Here is a 24,574-nt window from a genome sequence, read left to right as displayed (position 1 = left end):
ATTTTTGCATCTATGTTCGTCAGTGATATTGGCCTGTAATTTTCTTTTTTTTTTTAATCTCGCCTTTGGTATTTATTTATTTATTTATTTATTTTCCGTTTATTTTTATTAGTTGGAGGCTAATTACTTTACAATATTGTAGTGGCTTTTGTTATAAATTGACATGAATCAGCCATGGATTTACATGTATTCCCCATCCTGATCCCCCCTCCCACCTCCCTCTCCACTTTTTTTGTGGCATCTTTGTCTGGTTTTGGTATTAGGGTGATGGTGGCCTCATAGAATGAGTTTGGGAGTTTACCATCATCTGCAAATTTCTGGAGGAGTTTGAGTAGGATAGGTGTTAGCTGTTCTCCAAATTTTTGGTGGAATTCAGCTGTGAAGCCATCTGGTCCTGGGCTTTTGTTTGTTGGAATATTTTTGATTACAGTTTCGATTTCTGTGCTTCTGATTTGTCTGTTCAGATTTTCTATTTCTTCCTGGTTCAGTTTTGGAAGGTTATTCTTTTCTAAGAATTTGTCCATTTCTTCCAAGTTATCCATTTTATCAGCATATAGTAGCTCATAGTAGTCTCATGATCTTTTGTATTTCTGTGTTGTCTGTTGTAATTTCTCCATTTTCATGTCTAATTTTGTTGATTTGATTCTTCTCCCTTTTTTTCTTGATGAGTCTGGCTAATGGTTTGTCTATTTTATTTATCTTCTCAGAGAACCATCTTTTAGTTTTGTTGATCTTTGCTAGAGTCTCTTTCATTTCATTTTTTCCTGCTCTAATTTTTATGATTTGTTTCCTTCTCCTAACTTTGGTGTTTTTATGTGCTTTCTTTTCTAGTTATTTTAGGTGTAAAGTTAGGTTGTTTATTTGATGTTTCTCTTGTTTCTTGAGGTAGGCTTGTATTGCCATGAATATCCCTCTTAGCACTGGTTTTACTGAATCCCATAGGTTTTAGATTGTTGTGTTTTCATTTTTATTTCTTTCTATGCATATTTTGATTTACTTTTTTATTTCTACCATGATCTGTTGCTCAGACATGTGTTGTTTAGCCTCAGTATGTTTTTTGTTTTTTTAATAGTTTTTTTCATGTAGTTGATATCTAATCTTACTGCATTGTGATCAGAAAAGATGCTTGAAATGATTTCAAGTTTTAAAAATTTACCATAGCTTGATTTGTGGCCTAGAATGTGATCTATCCTGGAGAATGTTCCATGTGCTCTTGAGAAAAAGGTGAAATCCATTGTTTTTGGTTGAAATGCCCTGTAGATATCAATGAGGTCTAACTGGTCTATTGTATCATTTAAATCTTGTGTTTCCTTGCTAATTTTCTGCTTTGTTGATCTATTCATGGGTGTGAGTGGGGTATTAAAGTCCCCATTATTACTGTTGCTGTTAATTTCCCATTGCATACTTGTTAGCATTTGCCTTATGTATTGAGGTGCTCCTATGTTGGGTGCATATATATTTATAATTGTGATATTTTCTTCTTGGATTGATCCTTTGATCATTATGTAGTGTCCTTTGTCTCTCATCATGGTCTTTATTTCAAAGTCTGTTTTATCTGATATGAGTATTGTTTCTTCTGCTTTCTTTTGGTCTCCATTTGCATGAAATATCTTTTCCAGCTCTTCACTTTCAGTCTGTATGTGTCCCTAGGTTTGAGGTGGTCTCTTGTAGACAGCATATATAGGGGTCTTGTGTTTGTATCTACTTGGCCAGTCTGTCTATTGGTTGGTGCGTTTAACCCCAAAATTTTCTTCTCATTTAAGGTAATTATTTTAGGTAACTTTCTTTACATTTAAGGTAATTATTGATAAGTATGATCCCTTTACCCTTTCCTTTGTTGTTTTGGGTTCGTTTTTGTAAACCCTTTCTGTGTTTCCTCTCTAGAGAGGATCCTTTAGCATTTGTTGAAGAGCTGGTTTGGTGTGCTGAATTCTGTCAGCTTTTGCTTGTCTGTAAAACTTGATTTCTGCTTCATATCTGAATGAGGTCCTTATTGGGTAGAGTAATCTTGGTTGTAGGTTTTTCTCTTTCATCACTTTAAGTATGTCCTGCTATTCCTTCCTGGTCTGAAGAGTTTCTATTGAAAGATCAGCTTTTATCCTTATCCCCTTGTATGTTATTTGTTGCTTTTCCCTTGCTGCTTTTAATATTTGCTCTTTGTGTTTAATTTTTGTTAGTTTGTTTAATATGTGTCTTCAGGCATTTCACCTTGGGTTTATCCTGTTTGGGTCTCTCTGGGTTTCTTGTACTTGGATGACTTTTCCTTCCCCATTTTAGTGAAGTTTTTGACTATTATCTCCTCAAGTTTTTTCTTATCCCTTTCTTTTTGTCTTCTTCTTCTGGGACACCTATGATTTGAATATAGTGACGTTTAACATCATCTCAGAGGTCTCTGAGGTTGTCCTCATTTCTTTTTTTCTTTTCTCTTTCTTAATTCTCTGCTTCATTTATTTCCACCTTTGTGTCTTCCACCTCACTTATCCTCTCTTCTACCTCAGTTTTTCTACTGTTGGTTCCCTGCAGAGTGTTTTTATTCTCAGTTATTGCATTGTCCATTATTGATTGACCCTTCTTAATTTCTTCTAGATCCTGGTTAAACATTTCTTCTCAATTCTTGTCTCTAGTCTGTTTATCTGTAACTCCATTGTGTTTTCAAGATTTTGGACCATCTTAACTATCATTATCCTGAATTTTTTTTCAGGTAGACCCCCATCTCCTCTTTTGTTTTGGTTTGATGGGTTTTTGTCACTTTTCCTCACCTGATGAATATTTCTCTGCCTTTTCATTTTGTTTAGATTGCTGTGTTTGGGGTTTCCTTTCTGCAGGCTAGAAGGTTGTGGTTCCTCTTAATTTTGAAGTCTGCTCCCTGTGGGTGGGGTTGGACCAGTGACTTTTCCGGGTTTCCTTGGGGGAACTTGTGTCTGTGTTCTGATGGGTGGAACTGGATCTCTTCTCCCTGGACTGCAATCAAGTGTCCAGTAGTGAGTTTGGGCATGTCTGTGGGTTTGGTATGGCTTTGGGCAGCCCATCTTTTAATGTTCAGGGCTGTGTTTTTCTGGAGAATTAGTGTGGTGTTAATTAGCTTAGTTGGCTTGTTGGCTCTTGGGTGGAGCTTGGTTTCAGTGTAGTTATGGAGACTTTTGGTGGGCTCTTGTCTATTAATGTTCCCTGGAGTCAAGAGTTTTCTGATATTCTAAAGTTCTGGAGTTGAGCCTCCTGCCTTAGGGTTTCTTTCCTCCTCCTACAGGAGTGTCAAGACTTCTCCATCCATACAGCACAGAAGATAGAACCCCTAGGTTAATGGTGAAGCAACTCTGCACAGCCAGGAACACCGGAGAGATTCACAGAGTTTTATAAACAACAGAAGAGGGAGAAAGGGGATAGACGTGACCTGGAGGAGAAAAGGAAGAGTTAAGAGGGGAGAGAGCAGTCAAGCCAGTAATCAAGTCCCTTAGTGAAAATAGATAATGAAGATTAGATTCCTAAAGGTACAAAATTGATAACAAATTATAAAAAAGCAAAGATTAAAAATTAGAGTAGAGATTTGACTCTCAAAAATTTAATATAAAAATACAAAAGAAAATCAGTCAGAAAAATGAAAAATATATATATATGGAATTTGTTTTAAAAAATAGGTCTTTCTTTTTATCCAGAAAGGTAATAGTAGGCTATAAAAATGAAAGTTAAAGGAGCAATAAATAATTTTTTTTTTTAATTACAAAGTGATAATAGGAAAAATATATCTGGTGATTTCTCTGGCACTGTTGTGGGCAGTGGGGTCAGTTCAGGGTCAGATAGCCCCTTGTTCCGGCTTGTACTTCTTCTCAAGGTCTACAGGTGCCCCTCAGAGCTGCAGTCCCAGCATTTACTGCAGGGTTTTAGTCTGTTGACCTTGTCCCCTCCAGGGCATTTCCCCCTTCTTTGTTTATTTTGGCTTCTTCTTTCGCAAGTTTCTTCAGGGTATAAGTTCTGCCCTGGTTCAAGGGGCCGAAGGTGGCCACTTATTTAGGCTCACTTGTTTAGTTGTCCTGTGGAGAGGGAGGGACATTGCAAACAAATACCTCCAGCATGTGTGGAGAGTGCTCGCAGTGGAGGGACCACACTTGGTTTGCCACAGGCCAAGGCGGCATGTACTTTCCAGTCTGCACTGCTCAGGCTCCAGGGTGCTCTGCAAGGGCACTGTCCCAAGTGGACCTTGTGTTTCGTACACTTCCCGGGTCTAAGCCGCTGAGGTTCTCGGGCGCTCTGCAAGGGCACAGACGCAGCTGAGCTGTACGTTTTGTGCCCTTTCCAGGTCCAGGCAGCTCAGGTGGCTGGTTGCTTGGCAAGAGCACTGTTCCACGTTAGCTGTGTGTCTTATGTACCTCCCTGGGCCCGGCTGCTCGGTTTGCTGGGTGTTACCACTGAGGTGCAGTCCCAGGTGTGCCGTGTGTCTCTTCTGGGGAGCTGATCTCAGGCTGCAACCCTCCTGGCAGATGTCAACCATCCAGGATCCCAGGAAGATGTGGTTAGCAACTGGCAACCTACTCACAGTTTGGTGGAAGAGTTTGGTGCAATCTCAACTGGAGCTGAGATTGCAGTGGCCCCTTGCCTTCCGGCTCTGGCTGTCACACACTTGCATCTCTGCCTCCCGGGAGGGAGGGCCCTAAACAGCAGCTGGCTTGTTCTCCTTTGGTATTTGCTAGGGCAGAAGCCTTTGTTCTATGAGTGTGCCAGGGGTCACCATGAGGCGTCAGAACCTTTAGAGGGAAAGGTCCTTTTTCTTTTTTTCTGTTTCCCTGGCAATGCCGCGGTTTGGGTTGCTATGTCACATTAGCCCCCCTCACATTGTCCTCAGGGCATTCAAGCCCGGTCCTCACCCTAAGGACTGACAGTGCAGCCCACACCTCCCTGCCTGGCCTCCACTCACCGCTGGCTAACGCGAGTGTCTGAGCTGCTTCTCCCATGGTAGTTGTGGTTAGGCGCATATTCTGTGTTTTTTTTTTTTCTTCCTGTTACATTGCCCTCAGATTCCAAAGCTCCCCACTGACCTGCCTGTGAGAGGGTTTCCTGTTGTGTGGAAACTTCTCCTTCACGACTTTCTCCCCAGGACAGATCTCTTTCCCTAAATCCTTTGTCTCTGTTTTGCCTTTTATACTTTGTCCTACCTCCTTTCGAAGAGATTGGGCTGCCTTTCTGGGTGTCTGGTGTCCTCCACGAGTATTCACAAGTTGTTTTGTGGAAATTGTTCAACATTCAAATGATCTTTTGATGAATTTATAGTGGAGAAAGTGGTCTCCCTGTCCTATTTATCTACTATCTTGGGACCCCCCTGAGGGTATACTTTAAACTTGATACTTTTGAACAGAAAACAATTCTTTCCACTGTTGTTGTAAAGTTGATATCCCTTAAAAAATTGCCAACGTCTTTAATTCCAGAATGTCTGTTAATGTACATGGGTGGAAAAGGGAGGCTGTATGTGAACAATTTAGAGTACATAAGATGAAAAACATCTTTTAATATAACATTAATTCAGAAAATAACTTTTTTCCTAACATTTTTTTCTTTGTTTTCTGAAAATTAATTCAGAATTATATTTTAAAAAATCCTTCAAAAGACCTTTTTGAAGTTTTATCAAAATAAAAAACCTCTAATGTATGTAACAGTTTAAAATTTGAGCTTATTTAATTGAAATATTATTATAAATAATAAATTATAACCATTAAGGAAAAGAGAATGATTAAAATGAAAAGAGTGCTGTGGCTAAAGGTGATATTTATTCCTTTGTTTTCTGACAGCTTGAAGGTCCATGTGTTTTGCAAATTCAAAAAATTCGCAATGTTGCTGCACCAAAGGATAATGAAGAATCTCAGGCTGCACCAAGAATGTTGCGTTTACAGATGACTGATGGTCATATAAGTTGCACAGCAGTAGAATTTAGTTACTTGTCAAAAATAAGGTAATTAGCTCTTTATTGTGTATATTTGTTGTGTCTAAAGGTACAATTCACAATGGATTTTGTTTCTAAGACCTTTGAAAAGAAGGAAAGAACTCTTAAGTACATGTTACAGTTTTTTAGGATAGATCAGAGAGTTTGTACTGTATCTATAAAGAGAAATAGTTTAAATTGGATTTAATTGCTTTAATATTAATAACAAAAACAGAAATTTAAGGTGGTCTTACATGGAAAGTAATTTTGTCAATTTTATCACTAAATTTTGATCGTTAAAAATTTTGAGAACAGAAAGTGAAAGTGAAGTCGCTTAGTCGTGTCCAACTCTTTGCGACCCCATGGACTGTAGCTTACCAGGCTCTTCTGTCCATGGGATTTTCCAGGCAAGAGTAGTGGAGTGGGTTGCCATTTCCTTCTCCAGAGGATCTTCCCGGCCCAAGGATCTAACCCGGGTCTCCCGCATTGTAGGCAGACACTTTACCGTCTGAGCCAAATTTCTTTAAATATGTTACAATTTCTTCCTTGACAGTTGTGTCCATCACACTGTTTAGTGTTTTAGAAAAGTTATAGGCAAATGAGTTTTCTTGGGGGAAATGATTGAAGCTAGAGAGGTTTGTATGTTACTCCACTGTCTAAAAGGAGGAATAACTCTTAAAGGAAAAATTTCCAAATCCTTTTGCCTGTTTTTATAATAGGCATTTAGAGTCATGCCTGTTGGAATGGAAAAAAAGCAATGAGAAGCAAGGGAAAGTGTCTCCATTATTCTCAGTGTCTCCATTAGATCTGTTTGAACTCTTTTTTTCTGAGATGGGAATTTTCAGTGGACATTTGCAAACAGTCCCCCTCCCATTTTTATTTTCTTAGTCATTTTATTTGCTTATGTTTGCTGCTCAGGGTCTTTTGAGCGTTTTCCATTTCATATTAATGCTGAGACCATACTTCTTTCCTGCCCAAGCATTTGTTTTAATATTTTTATCTGGTGCTGGAGGGTCAAAGATAAAAAGAATTTAGATTTTGCCCCCAAGTAGCTTATACGGCAATGAGATAAGCACACAGCATACAGATTATAATATATATATAATTTGAAATGAATAGAGGTTCAGGAAATTGCCTGTACCTAGGGGAGCCAGGAATGGGACTTAAAATATGAATAGGTGTTTTGAGAGAGATGGGGGGTGGAGTAGCACATGCAAAGACAGGGTACCCTGACAACAGATGAGTGAAAAGTTATACTTAGCGGAGCTTAGGTGATTGGCATGGTGGTATATGGGAGGAAATACAGTAGGTTGAGGCCTTGTATTCCACATTCAGCAATCTCATTCTTTCTTTCTTCCTTCAGCTAGTGTCTGCCTTTGGTGAGGGAGGCTCCTTCCTTAGAAGATAATATGTATGTTCGTCTAAAATGCTGATTTTCATATACAAAGCGGGGTATATTGACTTTGTGATTATGTTGTCTTTTCTTTGAAGAGTAGAATGATTCCTACTTTTATGGAGAAATATTCTTCCTTTGACACATTTAGTGAAAAATGACTGAGAAGGAAGACTTGCTCTGTAATGGCTCATTCTCTCATTTTACTGCTGTATATTCTTCTGCGGTAAAGGAAAGCACAAGATCGGCCCAGAGAAGAGAGTCTCTTATGCTATTCACCATTTTCTTTTGTTGAATTTATTACATTTTGACAATTGATAAAAAATGTTGCTTCTTTCTCATTTGCACATCATTGAAACAGCATGACTACTTTTGGTTCTATAGAAACAACAGCTTACAGAAGTGTTCTCCTATGTGAACAACTTGGGAAGCTATTTTCAAAATAAGTTTGGTGGTTAGTGGTTGTCTTAGAAGGGAGGTGTAAGAGCTCACTAGGGAAGATAAACCAGGAGTTGGTATAGAATGTGTTTTCTCCACTGGGCATTGCATTTCTCTGGGGTGCTTCTTTCCACTCATTTATTGTACCTCCAGCCCCACTTTATACTGTGTTTTTTTTTTTTTAATTTCAATGAAGAGAGAGAATAAAGGAACTTTGGAGTGCCAATCAAATATTAGTTAAATTGCAATATGCTCTCTGAGTAAGTTATGACCCTGAAGCTGATATAATAAAAATTACATTAAAATTTTGGCACCTGTTTATTCTTTTGTGGGAATAGAATTGTAATTCGGTGACTATAACTTGTTATCAATTATCCTAGTGAGATTGTATGTTTGACTTAAAATAATTCACTATCTTTTCCCTCTTAACCTATTAGAGAAAGAGTTTGGAAAGGTACAGTCATTTTACATAAAGATAACTCATTATCTGCTTTCACATTAGCTTTTGGTTTTAAAAATATATTATCATAATGGAAATGCCCCTGTAATTTACTTCCTACTTTTTAAGGTCTTATATAGTTTCTCATATTGCTAGTTTGTGATTTTTACATTTCATTACACTGTGCAATTTTATCAATATGTTAGAAATTATTGGCTAAAAATGGCTCTAAAGAACACATTGGTTTTCTGCAAATATTGTAATTCATTAATAATTTCTTTAGAGGTTAAGAGTAGGGCAGCCTGGTATTCTTGGTGCTTATTTTTTTTTTAATTTATCCCTACATGATGACTATAGAGTTAGAAAATCTGTATCTGCTGTTTACCTGGAACTGGGAAAAACTTTACTTAGTGTATCTATATTCAGTTGTTGCTGATTTTGAAGTTTGATAGGCATTGTGCAATTTCCTACATTTATCACCATATAGCTCTCTACTTAAGAGTTAAGTTAGGCAAGACTGTCCATGACTATTTGTTTTGTTAAGTTTCATAAAATGACTAAGAATGATTAAGCATGGGGTCCTCAGGATAATTTTTACCAAATAATGTTTTACTCCACATGGGATCTTTGAAACCTTAAAAATAGGCACATTCTGTTTCTTCTTGTTAATGACCATTTTATCAACCATTTTTCTTCAAAATAAACCAGAGATACCAATGCTTTCATTGATTTGCTTTTTAAAAAATTAATTTATTTCTTTTAATTGGATGATAATTACTTTACAATATTGTGGTGGTTTTTTGCCATACATTGACGTGAATCAGCCAAGGGTGCTCCCCATCTTGGGGAGTAACATGTGTCTCCCCATCCTGAACCACCCCCACCCTCCCCCCATCCTCCCACCAGTTGGTTTGCTTTTGCACCATCACCCACTCCAGTATTCTTGCCTGGAGCATCCCATGGACAGAGGAGCCTGTCAGGCTACAGTCTATAGGGTTGCAAAGCGTCAGACATGACTGAAGTGACTTAGTACACACACACACATATCACATGGTGAATTTTATAAATTTTTTAAAATGTGACAGTGTGGAAGCCTTTCAGCATGATTTTCTAATTTATCCTAAGTGCTTTAGGACTGTCTTTATTCCTCTTTGCAGTTCTTTACCCCTTGCTGCTTTGTTTGAAGAGATGCAGTGGGGCTTAGTATATATGCTTTTACTTTAGGATAAACCTGTGTGATGAAATTGATTTCTTCCATTTTTTTCTTTACTGAAAGACTGGTAGGAGGATAAACAATATTTTCTCTGGTTTTTGTAAAAGGGGTCATGGTGTGATAATGTTTGTCCCAAATCAGATAATGTTAACCTGTTATGGAAAAATCCTTTTGAAGTCAGTATGCTTTAGAGTAAATAACTCTCATTTGATCTTTAACTGGATGGTTAACAAAAAGACCATTGTTTTATGTGGATTACAGTAGCTTATATAGATGTTAAAGGTCTCTGTCTTACGGATTTGTTATCTCTTTTGTATTGTAATTTAATTTTTTAACATAGTATAAAATGAGGTTTGGAAAAATGGGAAATTCTTTCCATTACACATTTCTCTCCACATGTTAACACCTTGTAATTATCAAGGCAGAATTGGTTAACATCCTTTGAGATCATAGACTTCAAGTATCTTAAAAGAAGGAGCTGTAAACATTGCACTGAAAACTTGCTTTAAAGCTATACCTGACCTGTTAGTTAGGGTAACTCTGGGAGTTGGTGATGGACAGGGAGGCCTGGTGTGCTGCAGTTCATGGGGTTGCAAAGAGTAGGACATGACTGAATGACTGAACGGAACTGAATTGAACTGACCTGTTAGTTTGTAGATGAACAACTGATAATAAGCTTTGAATGGTGCTAATAAGAGTTTAGAAATTCTCTCTATAAACAATGGTTGCCCTTCCTCCCCAGGTGATGTAGTAAATTTAGACTATAGTTCAACTGTTATAGTAAATGACAGTGGTGTCCGCAAAATTTTGCTTTGTACGTCTCCTTCAAATTTGATTATTTTTGTTGTGTCAGTATGAAGAAAAACCTTCAGATTTTTGATATACTATATTCATTAAAAGACATTTTCCTATTTGTATTGGTAATATATTAAAAATTGTTTGTGCTTAATAAAAGGCTTCTTTTAAACACCTTAAAAAATGAGGTTTGTAAAGCTCAGGGGAAAAAAGAGCAAATCTTACATTTATGCAATATGATAGAGTCAAGGAAGTACTTTCACATCTTTTGTTCTCTTTAAGTTTATGAGCTGTGATTTCTATTATCCATATATTTTTACATGTAGAAAAAAATTAAGGTAGAAAATGATAGTCTTGTACCTGGTCTTCTACTTCCTCCCTGATGACCTGTTCACACTATATAGCCCATCACCTGAAAAATAGTTTTCACATTAGTACATTTTGAAGAATTTTACTAGGTTGTAATATGGGACTGAATTCCAATTCGGGAAAGGAGCTTCAATGTGTTTTAACTCTTTTTTTTTTTTTTTCCCTTTGCTTTAGCCTAAACACACCACCTGGAACTAAAGTTAAACTTTCAGGCGTTGTGGACATAAAAAATGGATTCCTGCTCTTGAATGACTCTAACACCACAGTTCTTGGCGGTGAAGTAGAACACCTTATTGAGAAATGGGAGTTACAGAGAGTAAGTGTAGACTAAGAAGAATGGTTTGAACTTTTAAAATATTACACTCTTTTTATTATAGTCTCTCTTTTAAAGGATCATCCTATAATGAATAGTAAAATTAGTTCTTTATGCCAGAGTTGAATAGAGTGGAATACAGTGATCTGTATAGAAATTATCTACCTTTGTTTAAGCATATTGTTCTTCTAAAACAGATGCCTTTTTTCAATATTTGTTATATTTCATTACATATTTTATAAGTCAGTCTTTACTGACAAGTTTTTACAACTGCCAGAATACCAGTTATAAGCTATGTATAATATTGCTTTTGTCTAGTCACCAAGTCATGTTCAACTCTTTTGTGACCCCCATGGACCATAGCTTGCCAGACTCCTCTGTCCATGAGACTTCCCAGGCAAGAATACTGGTGTGGGTTGCCATTTTCTTCTCTGTGGGATCTTCCCGACCTAGGGAACAAACCCATGTCTTCTGCATTGGTGGGCGGATTCTTTACCACTGAATTAAACCAGGAGAGCCCTATGTATAATATACCTATGTTTAATTCTTTCTGCAGAAAACAAGTGTTTGTGCATATGTATGAATAACGTCTACTTCTCTTATCTGTAAACACACATAGATGCAAGTGAAAGGAAATTAGAATTTCACTATAATGAAAGGATTCTTGTTGCATTTCACTTTCTAGTCACATTAGTTGATGTTTTCACCATTTTTGTTAACAGTATCTTCATCCTCCTAGTCATCTATGTTATCTAATAATTATCCTTCTACTTTGCTTCTAGCCACCAGTTCTGTTGGTCAGCTGCAGTCAGATCTCTCATCAGTGTCTTGCTCTCAGGTTCCATTGATATTACTGTAGTTTAAGTCTCTGGCCTGAACTATTTGTAGTAGCCTTTTAGCTGGTTTTGCCACATATCCTTTTTCTATTTTCTAATTTACTGTACTCTGTATCTTTAACATAACTCAGACCAATGCTATACCCTACTTTTATTTCACATACCTTAGTCAGGGATTCAGGGTCATTTATAGTCTAGTCCTAGTTCTAGTTTATCTTTTCAGCTTTCTTAACTTTTTTCACATGGGTTTTGTTTTAGCTAAATGGAACTGTTTACTCTTCCTTTGATTCCCTAGGCTTTTCTCAGTTGTTCTTTTGGAAAAGAAGAAAGATTTTCCCAATTTTAAGATAATTCATCTTAGTTTCTCTTTTATTTTTTAAAATTATTTTATTATTCTTATTGTTATTTTATTTAGTTTTATTTTTTGACTGTAATATGTGGCATCTTAGTTTCTCAACCAGGGGTTGAACCCTTGGCCCCTGAATTGGAATGGCAGTCTTAAACACTGGAACCAGGGTAGTCCCAGTTTCTCTCCTAATTCATGCATGACCATATTGTCCCCATGCTTTTTTTATTTTGGTTTTATTTATTTTTTAAAATTATTTTAATTGAGGGATAATTACTTTACAATATTGTGCTGGGTTTTGCCATACATCAACATGAATCGACCATAATTTTAAACTCAAGATGCTTTTTTTTCACATAGTGAAATATCTGTTCCTTTATTGAATTCTTAGAATACTTTTTTCGTGATATGAAGCATATTATTTTTTTTTACCTAGCAATAAAGTTATATTTACTTCTTATATCCTTTGATTGTAAGCTTTCTGAGGTCAAAATTCCTGTTTTTGTTATTTTTATTCAGTTCTACAAATATCTGTTGAACAATGTGTATGCCTTGTGCTGGACTCTTATATCTGTATATCATGTAATCCACCTAGCAGTCTTATAAGAGAGTATTATGTCCATATGGATCAGGAAATAGGCTTTGAGAACTGTTAAACTTATTTTATGATTATAGCTAATAGGAGATGGATCTGAGCCTTCCTGTATCTCCTGAGTGATGGCCCTGAGTCTTACATGTAATAAATAAAGCAATTTGATAGTTTCATATAAATAGCCAAGTTTATGAACTGTGAGTTTCCTAGAGAAATCTCACTCATTTCTTGTGATCTTTTCCTTTTATAAGTTGATATATTGTATCCTTAGAGATTTTTTTAAAAGTGTGTTAATATGTTCTCAAGTCACACAAACATATTATACATAATTTTTCCAACCCAGACAAAACTATTAATAATTAAGCATGTATTCCAATATCAAATGACAAAAGTTGATCAGTGAAAAACTGCAGTTACTTTTGCACCAACCTACTTCACTAATTGTAAAGTAGATCAAACATTCCTCAGAAATTGCTCATCTCAAACATGCAAACATACAAGCACATATACTCACACACACACACACACACACACACACACACACACACACATACACATGCATGGATCAGTGGTAGTTTGACAATTATCCTTATAATGTTTTATTATATATTTTTGCACTTTGTTTTCTGAGAGCCATGCTAGTATTTCTTTTTGTGCTGTGCTTAGTCACTTAGTCATATCCAACTCTTTGTGACCATGTGAACTGCAGTCCACCAGACTTCTCTGTCCATGGAGATTCTCTAGGCAAGAACTGGAGTGGATTGCCATGCTTTCCTCCAGGGGATCTTCCCAACCCAGAAATTGAAATGGGGTTTCCTTCATTCTAGGTGGATTCTTTACCAACTGAGCTACCAGGGAAGCCCTATTATTTCTTTCTAAAGCCTTTTAAAAAAAAAAAAAGCTCTAGTATTTCTTTTTAGAGGGCAGTAAAAATTTACATGAAAAAGTTTGAAAATGTCTTAATATGATAATAGTTCTCTTTGGTTTTATAGTTTTTTGATTTTGGTAACCATAGTGATGGAGAAATCATGGAGCGTTCAAATTACTTAAACACCTGGCAGGTGATACTCACAGAAATTAAATGTACACATAAAAATCCTAAACCATAGAGTAAATTTTGGAAGCAGTGGGGTTTTCTTGTGAAAGTTTTATGGGTTTATCTCTTTGGCTCTTAAATTTCAGCGTTTGATCCATTTTTAGCTAATTCTTAAACATGGTGTAAGTAAAGGGTAAAACTTCATTCTTTTCCATGTGGATATCCAATTTTCCCAGCACCATTTGTTGAAGAGACTCTCCTTTCCCTAATGAATGCCCTTATCACCTTCATCAAAAATCCCTTGACTTGAACAGCATGGAGATCAAACCAGTCAATCCTAAAGGAAATCAGCCCTGAATATTCATTGGAAGGACTGATCCTGAAGCTGAAGCTCCAATACTTTGGCCACCTGATGCGAAGAGCCAACTCCTTGGAAAAGACCCTGATGCTGGGAAAGACTGAGGGCAGGAGGAGAAGGGGGCAACAGAGGATGAGATGGTTGGATGGCATCACCAACTCAATGAACATGAGTTTGAGCAAACTCCAGGAGATAGTGAAGGACAGGGAAGGCTGGCGTGCTGCAGTCCATGGGGTCGCAAATAGTTGGACACAACTGAGCAACTGAACAACAGCAAAGTGCATGCAGGAATCTGTTTCTGGGTTCTTTATTCGGTTAGTCTGTCTTGCTGCCACTGTTTTGGTTACTATAACTTTGTAGTAAGTTTTGTAATCGAAAAGTATGAGCTTTTCACAGGATTATTTTGACTATTCAGGGTCCCTTGAGATTCCATATGAATTTTAGTGTGGATTTTTCCATTTCTGCGAAAAAAATTCTTAGGATTTTGATAGGAATTGCAGTGAATCTCTAGACCTATTTGAGTAGTACTGATATCTTAACACTAAATCTTCCATTAAGTCATGACCCTCTCATGTCTTTTCATTTATTGATATCTTCTTTAATTTCCTTTAGCAATCTTTTGTAATTTTAATTGCATAGAACTTCTGCTTCTTTGTTTAGTTTATCCCTAAATGTTTTATTCTGTTTAATTCTAGTATAAATGGAAACCTGTAACTTGCTGTTGTTTTTTGCTTAGCCTAGTTCTCAGCATTGACTTACGGGAGATCCTGTGCAGGTTTCTGGAGCATCTTTTCCATACGGGACTCTATTTTTCAAGCCTCTGCCCCAGGGCTTCCAATTATTTCAGCCCACCTTGAGCTATGAGACTGATTTTCTCAATGTAGGTTTCTGTGCTCTCTGTCTGCATCATGTCTCAGAAAGGCAGAACTCATCTGTCATTTTTTCTCTTTCTCTTTGGACTTAGATTCCTGCATTACTTCTTGCCATGTGTCATAAAACATTTGTTTCTTATGTGTTGTCCATATTCCTAGGTGTAGAGGGAGATTTAAGTCTTAACTCTTATATGTTCATCAGGATGGAAAGTAGAAATCCTGTAATATGCTTTTTACTATATAATGTGTATTGGAAAATGGTATTATTGGCAGCTTATGTGAACTATAAGAAAGTCATAGCATAAAATGACCTTGATTTTTTAGTGTCTAAATTAAAACTAGGGAATGAACCTCTCAATTATTTTATGCATTTGTGTGTTTTTTAATAGATTAATATCTTAAATACAGCTTATCAAGAAATACAATATTCATATACAGTTTAAATTGTTCTTTAATTAAACTGAATATTATTGTTGTTTTTAGTCTTAGTGCTTTTTAATATAATGATATAAAATGCAAAATATACTTTATATAATGCAGGGACTCTTGTCGTTCAGTTCCTAAGTCCTGTCTGATTATTTGTGACACCATTGATTATAATACACCTGCCTCCCCTATCCTTCATTGTCTCCTGGAGTTTGCTCAAACTCATGTCTATTGAGTCAGTGATGCCATCCAACCATCTCATTCTATGCTACCCCCTTTTCCATTTTGCCTTCAATCTTTCCCAGCATCAGAGTCTTTTCCATTGAGTTGGCTCTTCACATCAGGTGGCCAACATATTGGAGTTTCTGCTTAAGTATCAGTCCTTCCAATGAATATTCAGGGTTGATTTTCTTTAGGATTGTCTGGTTTGATCTCATTGCAGTCCAAGGGACTCTCAAAAGTCTTCTGTAGCCCCACAGTTCAAAAGATCAGTTCTTTCGTGCTCAACATTCTTTTATGGTCCAACTTTCACATCCATACATGACTACTGGAAAAACCCGTAGCTTTGACTCTTTGGACCTTTGTTGGCAAAATGATGCCTCTGCTTTTTAATACACTGTCTAGGTTTGCCATAGCTTTCTTTTTAAGGAACAGCATCTTTTAATTTGATGACTGCAGTCACCATCTGCAGTGATTTTAGAGCCCAAGAAATGAAATAAAACAAAATCTATCACTTCTACTTTCTCCCTTTCTGTTTGCCATGAAGTGATGGGACTGAATATCATGATCTTAGTTTTTTTTTAATGTTGAATTTTAAGCCAGCTTTTTCACTCTCTCACCCTCATCAAGAGGCTCTCTAGTTCCTGAAGAGAACTGCCATTAGGGTGGTATTATCTGCATACCTGAGGTTGCTATATTTCTCCTGGAAATCTTGATTCCAGATTGTGATTCATCCAGCCCACCATTTTTGATGATGTACTTTGCATAGAAGTTAAATAAGCAGGGTGACAGTATACAGCCGTATTGTACTCCTTTCCCAACTTTGAACCAGTCTGTTGCTCCATGTCAGGTTCTAACTATTGCTTCTTGACCTGCATACAGGTTTTTCAGGAGACAGGTAGAATGGTCTGGTATTCCCATCTTTTAAGAATTTTCCACGGTTTGTTCTGATCTACACAGTCAAAGGCATAGTCAATGAAGCAATTATTTTTCTGGAATTCTCCTGCTTTTTCCATGATCCAGCAGATGTTAGCACTTTGATCTCTGATTCCTCTGCCTTTTCTAAATCCAGCTTGAACATCTCGAAGTTCTCAGTTTACATATTGTTGAAGTCTAGCTTAGAGAATTTTCATCATTACTTTACTAGCATGTGAAATGAGTGCAATTGTGTGTTAGTTTGAATATTCTTTGGCATTGCCTTTCTTTGGGATTGGAATGAAAACTGACCTTTTCCAGTTCTGTGGCCACTGCTGAGTTTTCCACATTTGCTGACATATTGATACTTTAACAGCATCATCTTTTAGAATTATAAATATCTCAGCTATAATTCTATCACCTCCTCTAGCTTTGTTCATAGTAATGCTTCCTCTGGCCCACTTGACTTCACACACAGGATGTCTGGCTCTAGATGAGTGATCACACCATTGTCTTTATCCAGATCATTAATACCTTTTTTGTATAGTTTTTCTGTGTATTCTTGCCACCTCTTCTTAATCTCTTCTGCTTCTGTTAGGTCCTTATGGTTTCTGTCCTTTATTGTGCTCATCCTTACATGAAATATTCCTTTGATAGCTTCAGTTTTTTTGAAGAGATCTGTAGTCTTTCCCATTCTGTTGTTTTCCTCTATTTCTTTGCATTGTTCACTGAAGAAGGCCTTCTCATCTCTCCTTGCTATTTTCTTGAACTCTGCATATGTTTTATATAGTTTAAAATAATTAATAGGCTTTTTTTCTGTTTTAGCAATCTACTAAAATAATTGCATTTCTTGTGCATAAGTGTTGTTAAATATATTTTTAAAGTATAAATCTATTTTATAACTCACTTTTCTCACAGAGCTTGTCAAAACACAATAGAAGCAATATTGGAACCGAAGGTGGACCACCTCCTTTTGTGCCTTTTGGACAGGTAATGACTTTCATTTTGGCAGATGCATTTTAATCAGCAAAAAGTATTTTTCATTTATATTCACATTGTGCTCAGTTTTGTGCTGACCTCTTCACCCAGTGGTCATAGGAGTTACGTGGAAATATATTAATTATATGAAATTGATAATTGTGTTTTTTTCCCTTTATTTTAATTAAAGTTTTGGTGTAGATTCTTTTCTTAAAAGCCGTTAACCCAAAGATTCAAAGATTCAAAGAGTTAAGAGACACACCCGATGTCAATTTAAGACTAAGATAAGGTGGTGGTGGGGGCTTTTGCTTTTTGAGAGAGAGAGAAATGCAAATGTAAGAAGACAAAAGTATGCTATAATTTCTCACTTTGTTCATTAAAAACAAAAGAGGGAGGAAAAATAAAAGCATCAACAGAAGAATTGGTAGGAGACAAAAAAGTTGGAACGAGGAAGGGCATCATTGCACTTTAGGAGGACCTACTCTCCCAGCTGTCCCTTCTCAGACTCTTATTTGTCTGCCTTCATCCAAAGACCCATCTTAGTCAGAGACTTAATTTTTTTTCCAGTTGGTATTTTCCTTTTCCACTACGGCAGCCCTGATCTTTCTCTCACATAAGTGAAACATTTTTATTTCCTAATTATTTCCTAATTTTCAACCACCTTGCTGCAGAATGTTACCTCAAGGTAGCTCCTCAGCTGGCCAGTATCTTGTCTTTCTGGTTGTGCTAAACATCAGATTGCATTCAAAAAAATCTCCTTTAGCTTGTCCCTGCTTTATACCTGAAGGATCCGAGAGTAATCCTGCTTTTTCTTTGTCATATGATGCTACTAAACTTTAGCTCTTGGTAACCTGCCTTGCATTTGAGCTTTATTTCCTTCAAGAGTGCTGACTCAAAAGTGAAGATAAGCAAACACAGCAGCTAGGAAATTGAGATGTACATCTCAGTAACAATTTTAAAAAATTTGATATGAGAAACATATTTAGTTGATCAGGAAATAAATGAACAGAATCAGTTGAATGGCATCCTCTTCAAAACCCTTTTTTGGAGGATCTACTCAAAGTTAAATAATTCATTCTTGCATCATGGCTATTTTGAAACTATTTAAAACATATGCCATTTTTTACTGTGCTTAAGAACATGTGAAATTCAATATAAAAGGAGGCATGATCTATGCTGATGATATTCTCATTTCTATAGTGAAAAATCCCAAGAATGAAAAGATTCTATTAACTTATATTTGAAAATAATAAGTGCTGTTTTTAAAAATGTTCTTTCCTCATAAACATTTTGGGGATAATATTTCTTTCAAAAATTGCTAACAGAGACTTTTAATTATTTTCAAGAATTTAATGTATATATAGCTCTTTGTTTTTTTCTTTGGAGTTCAGTTCAGCCACTCAGTTGTGACCGATGCTTTGCGACCCCATGTTCTGCAGCATGGCAGGCTTCCCTGTCCATCACCAACTCTTGGAGCTTGCTCAGACTCGTGTTCATCAAGTCAATGATGCCATCCAACCATCTCATCCTCTGTTGTCCTCTTCTCCTCCTGCCTTCAATCTTTCTCAGCATCAGGGTCTTTTCCAATGAGTCAGTCCTTTACATCAGGTGGCCAAAGTACTGGGATTTCAGCTTCAGCATCAGTCCTTCCAATGAATATTTAGGACTGATTTTCTTTAGGATTTACTGGAATTTGTCTCAAGAGACTAAAATCCCACAACTTTGCAGCCTGACTGAGGGAGAAAGTATGTTTTTAGCTTTTGATTTGGTTTATAAGTTCAAAGACATCTTTCTATGTGTAAAAGTAGCTATACTCTTTGGAATTAGGAAGTATGTTAAAAGTTACAGTTTCAATAATGTTATTTGTTTATGAAGTTCATCGTGAAAATCTCTTATTCAGCATCTTAGCCTTGTACATTGGTTAAAGACAGAGTATGCTGGCTGTGTGTTGGAATCAGCTATGTTATATGTATATTATTGAACATCTGTATTTATTTGAATTTATTTGAAAGCATATTTTTCTTCCTCTTTAAAATTATTGAGTTGAAAAAGGTTCATTTTATAGGAGTTTTGCTGCTAGGATTAAAAGGGAGCATTGAATTCAGGGCTTATTTTAATCATTGAGGGCTTTCTTCATTTGTCTCAAGAGACTAAAATCCCACAACTTTGCAGCCTGATTGGGGGAGAGAGTATGTTTTTAGCTTTTGATTTGGTTTATAAGTTGAAAGACATCATTCTATATGTAAAAGTAACTATACTACTTAACCCTCATGGATGTTGTGACATAATGTGGAAATCAGCTCTTAATAAAAAACCAAATTTTCTTCTTGTGCAATAGTCTAGACTGTTTGAAATTTTTAATTATTTTAAATCATTATCCTAAAATGAAGCTTAGAACTTTTGGTTTAATGAAGGTTTTAAATATGCTCCCCCCTTTTAGATGGCTATATTTAGTGTAGCTTTCATTTACTAGTTACAGTTAAAGTTACTTCAGTTAGTTTTCTACCTTTATTTTAAAATCTGGTTATAGAGTTATATTTTTATGGACTCTTACTTGTTGTGACTGACTTCTTTTGAAGATATACACTTTCTTACAAGCAGTTGTATCCCTTCTGATATTACTGAAGCATTTTGTTTTTATTTATTGTTACCAGAAGTGTGTGTCTCATATACAAGTGGATAGCAGAGAACTTGATCGAAGAAAGACATTACAAGTGACAATGCCTGTCAAACCTCCAAATGATAATGATGAATTTGAAAAGCAAAGGACTGCTGCCATCGCAGAAGTTGCAAAGAGCAAAGAAGTAAGAAGCTAAATCATTGCAAATTTCTCTTATTCCTTGCCTTTATGTTCTATTTAGATTACTCACAATCATTATTGTTTTTTCACATAAAGTAACTAATTGAACAAACTTTTGACATTCTTTTTCCATATTCTATCAGTAGAGAATATCCTGGTACCTTTTGGAGTCTTAAGCTTACACCATTTTACTTGTAAACATTCCTTTTCCGAGTCTCCTTAACAATTCCATTAAGTTGCTTTTGCTGACAAACCACCCTTCTTTTCTCCTTCTTTTCTTTTTAACTTAACAGTATACAACTGAACACAGTGAACACAGTAACTTTTTTTTTTTTTTTAATGGTAGAGGGGTTCCTATTATTAGTTGGGATAGATGATATTTCTGAGGAAAGTTTTCACCTATAGTAGAAACCTTGGAGGGGGGTTCAGGTAAAAACTAGAAGGTAAATCAATGGCTCAGGATTAACAGTTTTGTCAGTTTTCATTCTTAAACCTAATGTATAGTAAAAAACAGTTTTTATCTTTGGATTAAATGTGCATTTATACATACCCTCTCTTATTTATCATTATTAGACAAAAGATTTTCTTTTCATTATTTTTAATTTCTTACTTATTTGAAATAGGTTGTTTCTCTAGTTATTTATTGATTTGTAGCTTTCTATAAGAAATTTTAGTTCATGAATTAGTTGGTTGCTTAAACAGTATTTTCTTAACCAGTGATATTGAAATAAATTTCTTTATTTAAAACCAGCAATAAACTTTAGCTAACAATTTTTTTCCTATTTAAATTCAAAATTTAAGAGGGGACTTCTTAAATTTTGGTAGTTCTTCCCACAGTGTCATTCTACTATCTGTTTATGATAGGCGGACAAGAGCACAAATTCTAGAATCAGGCAGCCTAGAAGAATATACTACTGAGAACTTGGATAGATAACTTAAATTTTTTACCATACTCTTTACCTATGAAAAGATGATAGCAGTGGGACAAGAGCACAAATTCTGGAATCAGACAGCCTAGAAGCATATACTTCTGAGAACTTGGATAGATTACTTACATTTTGTACCATATTTTATTTATCTATGAAAAGATGATAGCAGTAGTACCTACTTCATATGTTTACTGTAAGAATTAAAATTGCTAATATTTAAAACACTTAGGATACTACATGGCACAGGTCATGATGTTGTTACCGAATTCCTGTTCAGCTGCTTTATCATTCAAGAATCCAATCCTGAGAGTGTTGATTAAAAGGAAATATGGCTTTATTGAGGAGGATGAAAATTCTGAAGAGAAAGGTGGGAGTATGTTCCAAAAAGCCAGCTCCCAACTTGCCAGGGTTTGCTTGGAGATTACATAGGGGAAAGAGGAAAGGGCTACGGTGCTCATAGGGAGGGGGCTATCTTCTATTTTCAGAGATGATTGTCTTGATCACCCAATTCCAAGTAGCTATCAAGTCTCACTTGTGATTGGAACATTATCTAAGTCATAAATCTTTGGTTAACTATTTCTGGAGAATAAGGAACAAGGGTGAGGTTTATAGAACAGCTAACTAATCTTCAGTCTCAGTGAGCACCAACAGTTTTCTTCATTCAGCAAGCTAAGCTAATGTTGAACTAGGGTAGAAGTCAGGCATCGCAAGCATAAGATCACAGCCATATCCTAACTAAGGAACAGTGCTGGAATGATGCAGAGGAGATCCCTAGTTGTAGCTTCACAGCCTCAGTTACAGTGTTAGGCTGTTAAGTCACTTCAGTGGGGTCCAACTCTGCGCGACCCCATAGACTGCAGCTCCAGGCTCAGTATGCCTTTGCTGTGCTGTGCTTCGTCCCTCAGTCGTGTCTGACTCTGTGACGCCATGGACCATGGGGGTTCTCCAGGCAAGAACGCTGGAGTGGTTGCCACGCTCTCCTCATTCTTTTCCTAAAAGCCTTCCATAAATGTGACTATTGCTATTCCTCAGTGTTTTCTCTAAGGCACGTTTAAAAATCATTTTAATATCTCTGAAATTAATTCATTTTATCCAGTTAGCATAAAATGTATTTCTTCCTTTCCCAAAAACTGTTAAAATTGTGGAGTTTCAGAAGAGGATATTGGGAATATATCAGTTTCTTAATGATTGTAGCAAAGGTATTATTTTGATTTACATATTTCTCAGACAAACTTTCTTTCCAAAATTTTGTTTGATGTCTATTTACTGGACTCTAGTTAATATATGGTATTAGGCTTCATTTTTTAAAGTCATAATTGATCACATTTTATTTTCCCATAAGTATTTGTAAATAAAGAATCATAGTTTTCTAAAGCAGAATTTCAGCTTTTCAGTTTATATGTAAGAGTTGATTGGAGGCTCAAAACTATAGGAACGTGCCCAAAGTTACCCAGTGACAATTCTGGGACTAACCTACATGTATTACAGTAGAAGATTATATCTGTGTCTATGTATCTTTCTATACAGTTGAGTGAGTATACACATACAAATTCATATTTAATGAGTGTCTAAAAAGCAAAATTATATAACATTTCCCTGGAAAGATATTTTATGTTCATCTATTTAACCACTTAATGTGGATTTGGTGAAATCTACTGCAGGTGACCAAGTGATGTTTTTCATTCCTTTCTTCCTTTAGTCCTTCATTCAACAAATATTTTTTTGAGAACCTGTAATATGCCAGGAAGTATCTTAAATGCCTTGGTTTAAACAATGACTAAATATACAAAAGATTTCTGCCTTTATCAAGCTTACCTTTTAGTAAGTTAGACAGACTGGCATAGTAATAAGTATGTAAATTATATGGTAGTTTAGAAGTTGCTAAGTGCCATGGGCAAAAGTAAAGTAGGATGGGCAGTTAGGAAAGTGTTGGTTGGTGAGGGGAGTTGGGGGGGTGCAATTTAAAATAGGATGGTCAGAGGAGGAGTACAAGACGGCAGAGGAATGGGTGGACGTGGAGTACATCTCTCTCCACAGTTACATCAGGAACACACCTTCAGACACAGAAGTGCACACAGAACACCAGCTGAGAGCGGACAGGAGCACCTGACCAGCGGAAAAGAATATATAGAACCACACAAAACTCGGTAGGACGAAGGAGCTAGGGGGAAAAACAGGAGTGTTAGTAGGACTGGACCTGCCCTCGGCGGGAGGGGGAACTGAAGCAGGGGTCCGATCTCCACATCAGGGCAATTGTCTGAGTCAGAAGAGAAACATTTAAGGCTGAGAGTGAGGAAGCTGATCTGTGACAGCCTAAGTGGAATGAGAATCAGACAGTCCTTGCCGCAGCCATACATACCCCAGACAGGGATGCAGGTCTCCTGGAAGGCGCAGCTGCTGGGAGGTGGAGTCTAGGGATTGTGGAGCAGCCAGGGTAAGGGTTGCTGTTGACTGCAGAGAGACGGATTGAGGGGATAGGAGGGAGGAGATTGTGGTGGGACATGCCTGTGGAGGAAAGCCAGGCAGCCATGGAAGCAAGGGATACGGCTGAGTCATGCGTAGGGGCTGCAGCCATCGCCATAGCCTCTCTCTCCACACTCCACCATTGGCAGCTGAACAATGGAGAGGCTGACCCATCAAACACCTGATGCCCTGAACTACAGAGTAGGACCCCATCCAGGGTGCCCTTTAAGTGCCTGATGTGCCAAACTATAGAGTAGCGCCTGACCCAGGGTGCCACTTGAAGTGCCTGGCACACTGATTTACAGAGTAAGACCCCAGCCCAGGGGCCCCTCTATGTGCCTGACTTGCCGAATAACAGAGAAGAACCCCAGGCAAGGGAGCCCTCTAGGTGCCCGAACAGGTGGAGCTACAGAAAAAGACTAGCCAAAGAGGCCTGCTGATCACCAGCTACAAGAGGCTTGAAAAAAAACTCTGATCAGGCCATACCTCCTGCGGCGGAGGCAGTCTGTGTCCCTGCACACTTAGCGCCGCCAGGGTCCCCGCAAGCCAAGCAGCTGAGCCACTTTCACGCCCAACTGTCATGGGCAGAGCTGCCACAGGCAAAAAAAGTCTTGTGTCTGTGCATGCAGGGTCGCTTCAGTCATGTCTGGGCTCTTTGTGACCCTGTAGACTGGCCTGCCAGGCTTCTCTGTCAGGGAGTGGGGGGCGGGGGGTTCTCCAGCCAAGAATACTGGAGCGTACTGGCCAATACTGGTTGCCATATCCTTCTAGAGTACTGTATTTCCTGCTGCCCTAGCCGCCAGCTCTCCTAAATACCTGGTGCTGCCAGAACCCCTGCGACCCAAGCAGCTGCATCATCTCCACACTTGACCCTCATAGGGGCAAACCCAAGTCCTCTGGAGCAAACCCCAGTGGATGACCCACATGTATGGATGA

At 37.2% G+C, this 24,574-nt stretch overlaps 1 protein-coding gene across 3 annotated transcripts in view; it reads left to right on the top strand.

Annotated features, from left to right (window-relative positions):
• The window catches only part of TDRD3 (tudor domain containing 3), a 215,591-nt gene that overhangs the window by 94,603 nt on the left and 96,414 nt on the right, over positions 1-24,574 (top strand). For all 3 annotated transcript variants that reach the window (XM_065901983.1, XM_065901982.1, XM_065901984.1), the window contains 4 exons: positions 5,778-5,938; positions 10,730-10,871; positions 17,387-17,458; positions 20,101-20,250. In XM_065901983.1, coding sequence (XP_065758055.1) covers positions 5,778-5,938; positions 10,730-10,871; positions 17,387-17,458; positions 20,101-20,250 — 525 coding nt within the window. The remainder of the gene's footprint in view (positions 1-5,777; positions 5,939-10,729; positions 10,872-17,386; positions 17,459-20,100; positions 20,251-24,574) is intronic.

The sequence above is a fragment of the Muntiacus reevesi genome, chromosome 11, assembly GCF_963930625.1.
Source record: "Muntiacus reevesi chromosome 11, mMunRee1.1, whole genome shotgun sequence".
NCBI lineage: Eukaryota > Metazoa > Chordata > Mammalia > Artiodactyla > Cervidae > Muntiacus > Muntiacus reevesi.
Note: the sequence above shows the minus strand (reverse complement) of the source record. Positions and strands in the feature narration are given on the sequence as shown.